The following is a 12,224-nucleotide window of genomic DNA, read 5'->3' on the forward strand; positions in this document are numbered from 1 at the left end:
TCAAAACCCTGTTTTAGTCCCGCTCTAACTTTGTCTTAGGAAAATTGTTTGGGCTGAGAATTCCCACGTTGAACACGAAGGCCAAGGAGAATGTTTGTGGGAAGTGGGAAGGACATCTGGCAAATGGTTTTGAACTACAGGTCACTAAAAAGTTATTTTGATTTCAAAATTTGCCTTTTGTCCTTTTTTTTGGTCTTACACCAACAGCTTTTTACTACACTTTCAAACGTTCCACATGGTTAAACACCCCTGGAAAAAGAAAAGGAGGACTTGTGGCACCTTAGAGACTAAAATTTATTTGAGTATAAGCTTTCGTGAGCTACAGCTCACTTCATCGGATGCATTCAGTGGAAAATGCTCAAATAAATTTGTTAGTCTCTAAGGTGCCACAAGTACTCCTTTTCTTTTTGCGAACACAGACTAACACGGCTGCTACTCTGAAACCTCTCACCCCTGGAAATCTCGGGATGTATCTGAAGGAGAGGAGTTTTAATTAAGCCAAGTGGTGAAATATTATTTGTTATGGATGGTTTGGGGGTCCAATCCTGCTCCCTTTGATTTCAATGGGAGTTACTGACCCAATTCCTGCCCTTAATAATGCCAATGGGAGTTTTTGTCATTGGCTTCAAGTAGGAGTAGGATCAGCACTTGATCATGCTCCTTCAATTGACTGGTTTCAGCCTAGAGAGAGCAACAGGATTTTTCCATAGCTAACTGCTGAACTGATAGTTCTCCATTCCACTCAAGTGGTGGAGGGCAGTATTTTTGGAGTGGGGTCGGGGGGCCAGCATTCCAGGTCAGCACATAAGGGTCGTTTTATTAGGGAGAACCAGTAGGTTTTCCCTCCTTAGGTAAGACTGAAAATATAGTCCCATTATAAGGCTGATTTTGATCTCCTTGTAACTTTTAAAGAAGAGCAATAGTCTCATGCTTTCCAGCTCTTTCAGTTAAGTCTCAATAGCAACTAGAAGATTTTCTGAAAATGCTGATTAAACTGAGTAGGCACTTGGAGATCAAAAGACTTTAAAATGGCTCCTTGTTGAAACCTTTGGAAATTGTCTTCTGTGTGTTTGTGCCCATCTGCCTACACCATTAGATAACATTACATAGAAAATTTCAAACATTTTCAAGTTTGGTTCCCACAAGTGGCAGTTTTTAAAGGCAGGAGCAGTAGAGTGTTTAAGAAACTGTCAGTATTTGAAAGCCAGATGTGATTATCATTCAATGATGAAGCTTACTGAGAAAGGAATTATAGCAACAGAGAAAGGTTTTGTCATCAGCCTCTGAACTAATTCAACCTCTGGTTAGTTTTCAAAAGTCAAAGGAAGTTCTCACATCTGACAAATAGATCTACGAGGTGTTTACATGGAAGATGCATAGATACCAGCTGTATAAAACTCTAAGATAGAGAGATAGATGGGTCAGTAGGGATTTTAGTATAATATTTGTGTTAGTCAGATACCAAAATCAATGTATTTTCTCTTAAGGGCTATTGTTAATGGGAAATATTACTTAATATATTTGTCAATGGACAATAAGATCTTTTAGGAAGTAAGTCCTTGTTATTGTTGTTTCTTGATAATAATGTTGTAAATATAGTTTAATAGGAAAGCATATATCGTTGTTATGGTAACATTATGTATGCTCCTTGCAGTTGATATTGATCAGTGTGTGTCCTTAATATGTGTGTGTGTGTGTGTGTGTGTATTTCCTCTCTCCTTTGTGTATTTTGAGGTTTCTGATGGAATGGGGTTTATTTTGGGTCAGAGTTAAGGTTGCTATGATGTGACATAACACACATTTCTGATAAAAATAATGGGTGAAATCATCACCCCTCCTCTTAGTGGCCAGGTAAAATTGCCAGAGCAGCAAAAAGGAGGCCTACAAATCCTGGCTCCAACTGGGGGACAATTATCCTGGCGCCAGGTCTGTGGAAGACAGCTGTACGGCTGTCTCACAAGCACCCCTTTGCAAGCCCCGGACAAGAGCAGGGGCTGGCCTGGGAGGGGTACGTTAGAGGCAGGGCAGAACATAGTGCTGCAGAGATTCCAGGCAGTGCTACAGACCATATGGTGGCGCAGGGAGGCTGCCGTAACTTAGCCCCACAGCTTCCTAAGGTACACAGCAGCCCAAGATCAGTGTAAGGTTAGAAAAGAGGGAGTGACTGCAAGCCACAGCTGGTTTGTTTTGTTGTCCCCTCGCTCCTTCCCTCCTCATTCCCAGTTCTGATATTTGTCCTTCTGTTTCATTTTGCATGTTCTCTGTTACTCCGCAGACACACATGCTTATCTCACCATGGGAATCAGTTGGCTGGAACCCAAAGTGCACCTTGTTACCTTTATCCTGAAAGACAGTGGAACTCCATCTAAAGCCCAACACATTCAACTACCAGGTAATAAGAAGGCATTTCATGCTGAGAGGGTTCTTATAACACAGTCCATTAATCTACTCCAGTGGTTCTCAAACTGTGGTTGGGACCGCAAAGTGGGTCGTAACCCTATTTTAATGGGGTCACAAAGGCTGGCTTAGACTTGCTGGGACCAGAGCTGAAGCCCGAGCCCCACTGCCCGGGGCCAAAGCCCAAGGGCTTCAGCCCTGGGCAGGGGTACTCAGGTTACAGGCCCCCTGCTGGGGTTGAAGCCCTTGGGCTTTGGCCTCCCCACCTGGAGCAGTGGGGCTTGGGCTTTGCCCCCCACACTCAGGGTGGTGGGGCTCAGGCTTTGGTCCCCTCTCCTGGGGTCATGTAGTAATTTTTGTTGTCAGAAGGGGGTCACGGTTCAATGAAGTTTGAGAACCCCCATCTACTCTTTTCTCCACGTTAATAAGTTAAGGAGTTACAAAGATCTTCCTTTGTAAATTATGGTCTCTACTAGCCTCTCTTTTCCGCTCTTTCCATGTGGCACCTGTAATGTACCGCCTGCACTGGAATGTCATCTCAGGTCGCACTCACTCAGTTCGCTTTCTGGGTTTTAATCTAGAGGGTGTTTTTTTATAATCACACTGGTGTTCTGTTATTCAAGCCGTTCTCATTATATACAACACCCCATGCGCCACCCTGGAGCTGCAATTTTAAAGCTATCAGTAAAGACATCTGCTTGTAAAAATAGTTTTGCCTCACCTCAGGCAGCACAAAGAGTTGGTAACAGCAGAGAGATCTCGCACGGGGGGAGATGCAGGGTCAAGTGCAACCTCAGGAAAGTCCCTGATTTGACACGGTTGCTCAGATATGCTGGCTGCAAAGCTGGAACGCCTGCTAAGAGCCAATAGCAACAGCAGAACGTCTTGGGGTGGGTGATTGCTCCACATTTCAACTAGAGACACAGTGCACCCCTGGCAACCCTCTGAAAGGAAGAAGGATCACTAAGAGATCGCCTGGCAAAGAGAAGACACACAAAGAAAGACCAGAAAATCCAAGGATACTCTTTGGACCACTCTTGGTCACTTCCAAATGAAGGGCTAAATAATTACAGCTCCCCTTTGCCAATACCCTAGGAAGGGAGCAGGCACAGGGAGCCTCTCCAACTAGCACATCAGTGCAGGAGCCAGACAGCATAGACCTAATATTCAGGCTGTGTGGGGCCGGTGACTACACCAAGCAGCATGGTCATCAAGGCTAGCAGCATGGGCAGGGCCCTGCCACACTGTGTGCCTCCTAGTGTGTGACAGCACATGCTGTTCCTTTTTGTAGCCAGTGTAAGCACAGTTTAGTATGTTCACTGTAGCACAGTACATGTGTCTGCTTTGCACTGATGAAAGTCCTCAGAGTATCTCCAGTCAGCCACCTTCTCCCCATACCTCCTGGTGAGAAGCAGTCCATGATTTGGCCCATAAGGGAGACTCATGACAAGGGGTTTAGACTGGATAATTAGAATGGTCCATTCTGGCTTTAAAATCCACAAGTCTGAAGTAAGAGGTGAAATATTCACAGCAAGCTATTCAATACGTGCAGGACTTGTAGATTCTTTCAAAATTCTCCAGCCAGTGCAAATTATTAAGCACAACAGAGAAAGATTTCATGCTTGTTACTCAAAACGTCCAAGTTAGGAACATGCTTCAGCAAAAATAAAAATGAATTTTCCAGAGAATTAAACCACGTAGCATTGAGCTTCTAGTGGCCTAATGCTGAGGCTGTTCTGTGCATTCCCACTGACGCTATTTTTGCTACGTTCCTTCAAACTGTTCTGAGTGCCAGAACACATTTTGGGAAGAGCAGTTTTGTTTCTCGGACAGCATGTACATGAATGCATGAATGATATTTTTGCCTTAGGCCAAGAACCAAAAGTCTATGTTCCTGTTTTGCACCTGAGCTGTTGCCTTTGCGAAAACATTTGCAACTTCAACAAAAGATATGCAGTCACTTATTTTATTCTCTACCTTATCTGTGTCTCATTACCAAGAACCTAGACCGAATTAATCTCTTGTGGAACCTCTTATGTTAATTGTGTCATGTAAAGAAAATGAAAGCTTTCCTCAAGGATAAACACCGGATGTTAGAGCCCCAAAGAGTTACATAATTAAGGTGCCCTGTTCAAGGATTGTATGAACAATGCAGAACATATTTTTAACTACAGACAGTGCACATGTCAACAGTTCGCTTACCGCTCCTCTCCCGAGTAAATATCCACAGTAATTTTCCTACTACAGACCCAGATGAAGATATGGTAATTGGATGGAGAAGCACCACATGTGAGATGTGAGAGATGGCTGGGTGGCTGTGGATCCATATACAGAGATTTCTAATAATGGTTGCTATTTAGGGACAGAGAGGGGAAGTATGGAGACTGGAGGAAGAATGAGGGTCTAAAGTCAGAGAAGGCAAGCCCAGTAAGTCTCACTTCAGTGGCAGGAGAGATTCAAGACACATGAACAAGAGATGAGATTACAAACAGGGAAGAAACATGAGCTGTTAAGAATGAGTCTACATAAATAGTAAATCTTATTTGACAAACTTAGTGGAATTTACTTAGGGGATAATGAGCAGAACATACAGGACTGAACACAGCGAATAGTCTACTTCAGGTTCAAAAGAAGGCACGTGCCATAGCACAGCACAGTCTGCTAGTATATAAAGCTAGCAAACCTGTCCTACGTGGCTCTAAGTGGTGTAGAGAAAATTATAACATTAAAAAGTGAAAGCAGCTCAGAACAGGAGGAGTATCACAGGTGTCATCTTTTGGGTCTGTGCCAGCGTAATTCTGAGCAGTTTATATGAGCTTATGTTTGTTTTGTCTGAATTCATAAGATGTTTCAAAAGCCTCAGTTACATTTTATAAGGTCAGCAGGCACTTACATTTTTGAGAACCCATCGCAATAGATGTGCGCGGGTTCAGGAGTCTGTAATGTTTTGATATTTGTATTTAAAATTGCTACACAGATTCATCTGCATGCATTGCACTTGTATTTGAAAAAGACCCATTTAGAGGGGCTATTTTAAGGATCACTAAGTGGAACATCCTTAGTGCGAACACACTGAAAAGATAAATGGAAACATTTAATATCGATGCATCATTATTCCTCTGCACCAGTTAATCAGACTACTGTTCCAAAGACTGCAGTAAGAAAGTAAATACATATAATGAACTGTAGCAGTAACACAATTCATTAACACAGGCATTTACTTTCAAATAAGAGAATTCTGTGATTTCAGTGGCAAAATCATAGCACACCTATAGTGCTGGGAAGACAGGAGAGAAGAGTACACTAAAAGTCTCTTTCACCCTCACAAGATCATGACAGGCTACTGAGCTATTGCTCCGTTGAACACATAAGGGCATGGACCTTATGAATGGAGGCATTGCCATATCAGGTCAGGCTGAAGTCTATCTACTCCATAGTCTCTGATAGGCTATGTGTATACAGGGATAAAAGATCCGCAGCATGGCCGTGTCTGGCCTGGGTCAACTAACTCAGGCTTGCAGGGCTCAGGATGCAGGGCTAAAATTGCTGTCTAGGCATTCGGGCTCAGGCTAGAGCACAAGCTCTGGGACCCTCCACCTCTGTAGGTCCCAGAGCTTGGGCTCCAGCCTGAGCACGAACGTCTCCATGGTGATTTTTCATCCCTGGAGACTGAGCCCCACGAGCCCAAGTCAGCTGACCTGGGCCAGCAGTGGGTTTTTTTTTCCCTTTGTAGAGGTAGCTATAAAGGCCAGTGTCTGATGCTTCAGAGGAAGATCTAAGAACTCACAGTAGGCAGACCTGGGAAATTTGACGCCCCCAGCCCACCCCAGTAATCTACCAATCTAATCTAATCGACATTGGTTTAAACCCTGATTTTTGAGATTTAATATCCTTTCCAAAATTGTTGTGAGCATTAACTGTTATAATTTTGGATATTCTTGTTATCTATTACATGACAAGTCCCTTTTTGAATCTTGCTAAGTTCCTGGCCTCAATGACTTCTTTTGCAATGACATCTAAATGCTATGTATTGTGTGAAAAAGTCTTTCCTTTTAGCGGTTTTGAATTTGCCACCTTTTAATTTCATTGAATGTCCCATGATCCAAGTCTTATTGAAGTCAATAGAAAGATTCCCTTTGACTTCAATGGTCTTGGGATTGGGTCTTTAGTGAAACTGACTAGTGCATCTGTGAGTTTACGTAGACAAATGCTCCACTTTAAATACATGATTAGTCTTACTGAACTCAAAAGGACTACTCGTGCAAGTTAAGCACATGCATAAATCTTTGCAGGATGGGTGCTTAAGAATTTCACAGAGATTTGGTCACACAAAGCTTTTGTCAAACAATTTGAATCTCAAATAAATGTATAAAGTCACAGGTCTGTTTGCAGATAATCTATGAACAGGAAAAAGAGCTAAATTCACCTTATAAATTATTTGTTGTAAGTTGTTCACCTGGTTCTATTAATGCAAATGATTTTCTCACGAAAGGGTTAAAACTGATATCTCAGAATTTAGGCTTTGTTGGTACGTACAGAGTTGATTACAAGCCAAGCTCTTGCTTTTAAAATGTTAGTTTATACAGCTAACTGTGCTAAGTAGGGTTGGAAAGTTGTTATTGCTGAAGATGTTACAACTTTAAAATAATTTTGCTAATGATTTCTTTGCAATTTCTCTCCCTGTAACATTGCTAGCTAGGGCTAAAAATATACCGAAGATGGTTTTTATTTTTGCCAAATAGCTAGGCGAGGGCAGAGAATTGGTTCAGGGTTGTTTACACCTCTGATATGCGAGGTGCTCATCAAAAAAATTGGTTGAGAATGGGGATGGGTGAACTAATCTGGGCAAACTAAACCCTGAATCCTAATCTGAAGCTGACCTGAGTTCCCATCTGTTTGAGTTTTACCCATATGAATACCAGGTCCTTGCCTGTGTCTGCTTATCCTTTTCTTTCATAGTTTTAGGTAATTTTCTCTGATTCCCATTCTTGGATTGTCAAGAAGGTGGATTTATTTTGTTGCAAATAAGGCAGAGCTGAGTTCAGCTACAAACTCAGGCTCCTCTTCCTTTCCCAACCTTGTAACCCTGTGTAACCGGGATCCCGGGGGAGCCGCACTGAGGTCATTCAATTAGGGTGAACTGCAAAGAATGGGGCAGGCAATCCCCAAAGCTGGTGGATATTCCAACACTTAAATTTACCAAACCAACACAAAACTGCTTCTATAATACCTTACTGGTTATTGAGAAGCCAACACAGTTCCCTTCAAGCAATCCAGCATCAGGCCTCCTCCCAGACACCCAAGTCAAATGTAATGAGGCTTACTGAAAATCTTATTCATCATATCAAAACGTTCTACCAATCCCAAAAGATTACACACATTACCTCTCAGTTTAATGAATATTCCAGATCGTGCCCAAACACACGCTTACAGCTAATCTACAGCTAATTTACAGCTAACTAAACTAAAATTTATTAAAAGAGAAAAGAGAGAGTATTGGTTAAAAGATCAGTATGCATACAGACATGAGTACAGTTCTGAGATCAGATTCATAGTGGAGATGGTGAGCTTTATAGTTGCAAAGGGTTCTTTCAGATTTAGTCAATAGGTTCAATGTCCATATTCAGGGTGATCCAGTTAGGACTGGAGATCTCAGCCTTATGTCTTAAGCTTCCCCTGCATGAAGCATCAAGTAGATCTGAGGTAAAAAGGATCAGGACTTGAGGGGGTTTTATACAGTTCCAGGCCTTCTCTTGACAGGTCGGAGTCCTCAGGCGAACAGTAGGCAATCATGGAGACTTTGAAGTAAACCTATTTCCTAAGCATCACCAGTAATTAGCTTCACAGATTAACATAAGACAATTGCTTGTTTTCCACCATTCGCAGGTGATTTGCTATACATTTCAAAGAGAGAAGAATACTGTGCTATCCTATGTTTATAGTTCATTTAAATGTTAATACTTCCTTTTGATCTCTGAATTAACAGAATAGACAGGGACTGCTCAATTACACTGATAACAATATATATGTAAAAAGAAAAGGAGTCCTTGTGGCACCTTAGAGACTAACCAATTTATTTGAGCATGAGCTTTCGTGAGCTACAGCTCACTTCATCAGATGCATCTGATGAAGTGAGCTGTAGCTCACGAAAGCTCATGCTCAAATAAATTGGTTAGTCTCTAAGGTGCCACAAGGACTCCTTTTCTTTTTGCGAATACAGACTAACACGGCTGTTACTCTGAAACCTGTCAATATATATGTAAACACACAAAAACACAAACATTATCTACCAATATGTCCCTAAAGGTTGAATCTGGGTCAATCAGCCTGCAAGCTGCTTAGCCCTTTCTGGCCATGCATCACACTTTGTATAAGATTCATTGCAATTATATAACAGTTGTAGCAACAATGATTTGCATGGTCATACTCTAATCAGACAACGTCACACCCTGCCTTACATTTGTACTAAACTTTACCACAAGAATCAGTACAGGACTTGGTGGAGGAGGCAATATAGGCAGGTATGCCTTATCCAACTATTGTTAGTACAGACTTTTTTTAAAAAAAGGGGGGGGAGGGGGGGAACATGTTAGAGAATGTGCCCACTTGGGAATTGATTGCTCCAGGCAGGCACAAGATCTGTCCATGTGGAGCTCATCATCCTCCCCTCCAGTTTGAGTTCTGATGAGAATGCTCTTTCAACTCAGGGGATTGTCCCTATTCATCTCTGATCTCCCTCGTGGGAGTTAATCCTGAATTCTTTGTCTTTCCTTTTGAACCCAGTGACTATTTGCTTGTGTACCATGGAAGGAGAATGCATGCAAGAGGTTGGAAGAATGGAAGGGAAGCCTACAGTGATTTCTGCAGTGAGCGTTATTGTTGGTACCTTGGGAACTATAGGTATGGAATTGCCCACAAAAACAAAACAAACCAGAGTCTACTTTGTTTTAGAGAATCTATGTCTGCTCATTTCTAGCACAGGTAGCATTTCAGTGGAAGTATTCTCTGATACACAAGCTTTGTTTTGATATTCTTATTATTATCTGCCATAATGTTCACATTTTTTTCTTCTTCACTTCCAATATCATTTACAAAAACAAAAAACAAAAAAAGCAAAAAACAACGTCTGGTTTATGAATTGTTCTAATACAAAAATGTGAACACTGACAAAGCTTCAACTCGTTAGCTTCAACTCATTTTGTTTTCCATTTCTCCCCCCAGGTTTCTTCATGCTCATAATCTTTGTTCATTTGACCCTCCTGGGAGCTAATAAAAAGAAGAAACGCAAAGCTTGTGACAACCTTTATAGTCCATGACATGCATGACACAGCAAAATAATGGCCCAGCTTATTTTACAAAACACTTGCAAATGGATAGGTCAGCCAACACAGTGTGTGTGTCAAATCACATTCAATATGGTACAGTATATGGGATTATGACACAAAGAGTGCAGTGACTGAAAGTAACTGAAATGTCATCTCTCTTTAATCTAGGAAACCTCCTTCAACTAAGAAAACAAACTAGAATGTTTTTTGTTACTGTAAGAATGTTTGTTTGAATTTGTTTGAAAAAGTAAATTGGGAACAGACAGAGAGGATCAAAGACCCAGGGACTCCAGGTTTGTATCATCTTCACCAGCAGAAATGTGATTCCTTTCTCTCTTTAAGGGCCTGATTCTAAAAGGTACTGAATAGGTACTCTTAACTGGGTATTGAGGGCATTCAGCACCTTACAGGATTGAGCCCAAATAGAAAGCCCTACCTTGTTCCCATTCATGTCAGTGGTGAAACTCCTGATGATTTGAATGAAAGCAGGATCAGGCCCCAAATAAGTAAGTAAGAGAGCAGCACAAGGTCTAGGTTAGTCTGGACTCCATGGAAGCCTTGCTAATTTGGTAGAAACTTGTTCCCTCTTTTCTTTAGATAGGGTACTTATTATTAGAAAATTGCCTTGTATCCCTGATGCGATAAGCAGTGTTAGCCTGTCTTGCAATATAATAGAGTAGCCCAATCACATTGTCTGTGTATAATTCACTTCAATCCCCCTTTGTAAGACTGAATTTTTAACAATAATTGCTGAAAAACAACCAGTAGCTATTTTACATCCCTGTTCATTCTTACAAATAGTACTCTCAACTCTCTTCTTCCTGCCCCTTGGAAGTTCATGGGTTCTAGTTATTCAGTGACAAGATCAGAAACTGCAAATGAAAGCTGAAGTACTTTTCAGAGTTACCATTTTAGTGGCCTCATTCAGCACTGTGGAAAAATACTCTTCTGTTCCTTCTGCTCCAGCTTACTGCAACTGAAAAATAATAACTTTTGCTTTAAAAGATTCTAAAGAATTGTAGATTTCTGGGAAGCTATCATTTTCTACCTGCTGTGAAATTTTCATGGGGCACTAAGCAATTTGGGAGGCTAAATGATGATTGGAGCTCATGAATTTTATAGTGCTATAAATTGTATGAATCCAATAGAGTTAATTAAATATTGTAATTAAATGACCCTTTTGTTTTCTCTGATAAGTTAAGTGACCTATAAACTAGACTCTGTTCACTAAAGTATTTCTCTGCTATTATGCTGGAAAATAAATATGCACTATAAGAAATTAAAGCAACAACATTAACGCTCATTTCAGATCTCTGCTGTTCAATTAAATCTACATAAGAAGGTACTGCTTTTCACATTGTTTCCCATGGCCATGAAACATCAGCAAGGAAACACTGCCAATAAACATGCAGATTTAATATTTACTGAGCCTGAATCTCAGGTCTAGGCCAGTTGCTGGGAAGCTGGCTGAACTGACTTCCTGAGAAATCCCTAGTGTGAGTGAAATCCTTGGGTGGTGGAAAAGCAGCCAGAAAAGCTCCTATACCCACTCCATCCTGGTGATCCCTGGCTGCCAGAATGACGCTAAAGCCACCCAGAATTCCACTGGGGACTGGCCTGGCTCGAAGACTGAAGGCACACAAAGGTAACTTTGCTCACCAGCCAGCCCAACTGCACCAAGCATATCTCAGCCATAGTCAAGGATCTAGCCCATTGTTTGTAGTTATCTGACCGCACATGCAATTCTGTATAAAACACACACACTAAATACTTACACTGACAGTGACTGATTCTACGAGCTGTCTCTTGCAGGTTAAAATATTGCTTTTAGGGAATTTGAATGTCATGGACGATGACACTTAAAGTTGTGGGGCAATTTCTGTGTTGACTTACAAACTCTGCAAACCTATTGACTTTAACTGACATCATCAGGATTGAAGTAAAGGGGAGTTAAGTATCTCAACTACTTAGGTGTAAATTCCACTAGGTACCTATCTTTAGATGCCTATCTATCTTTGTATATCAGACCTTAAGTCTCCTAAGTTACCTAGGGTCTGACGACGCTATAAATTCTACAGCAGCACCACTGTGATGCTGCAGCAACATGGCTCTAGTTCTGTAGTGTAGATACTTGCTACAGTGATGAAATGGGATTTTCCATCTCCATAGTAAATCCACTGTGTCTACAGTGGGAGTTAGGTCGACTTAACTATGTTGCACATTTTTCACAGCCCTAAGGAACATAGTGAGGTCAACCTATGTTTTAGGTGTACACCAGGCCTCAGTGACTCTTGAAAATGTTACCCCCCGTGTTTCTAGTTGTGGGCGAGGTGTTACTGAGATTCCATTAAAACACACAACTTGGATTTTAGCCAGAAAAATGAGATGTCTCTTTCATAGACAGCCACAGAACTACCTATAAACCAGCTGCAGGTCATAGAGCAATCTGTTAAAATACTGACTATTTAAGATGGCCTGTACTTCTGCTTTGCATTCAATGCC

At 41.3% G+C, this 12,224-nt stretch overlaps 1 protein-coding gene across 1 annotated transcript in view; it reads left to right on the plus strand.

Moving 5' to 3' along the window:
• Positions 1 to 9,981, plus strand: part of CDH16 (cadherin 16) — a 61,910-nt gene extending 51,929 nt beyond the window's left edge. The window contains exons 16-18 of the mRNA XM_077831079.1: positions 2,276 to 2,392; positions 9,181 to 9,297; positions 9,619 to 9,981. Coding sequence (XP_077687205.1) covers positions 2,276 to 2,392; positions 9,181 to 9,297; positions 9,619 to 9,713 — 329 coding nt within the window. The 3' untranslated portion in view covers positions 9,714 to 9,981. The remainder of the gene's footprint in view (positions 1 to 2,275; positions 2,393 to 9,180; positions 9,298 to 9,618) is intronic.
• The last annotated feature ends 2,243 nt before the right edge of the window (positions 9,982 to 12,224 follow it).

Source organism: Eretmochelys imbricata, chromosome 12, assembly GCF_965152235.1.
Source record: "Eretmochelys imbricata isolate rEreImb1 chromosome 12, rEreImb1.hap1, whole genome shotgun sequence".
NCBI classification, from domain to species: domain Eukaryota; kingdom Metazoa; phylum Chordata; order Testudines; family Cheloniidae; genus Eretmochelys; species Eretmochelys imbricata.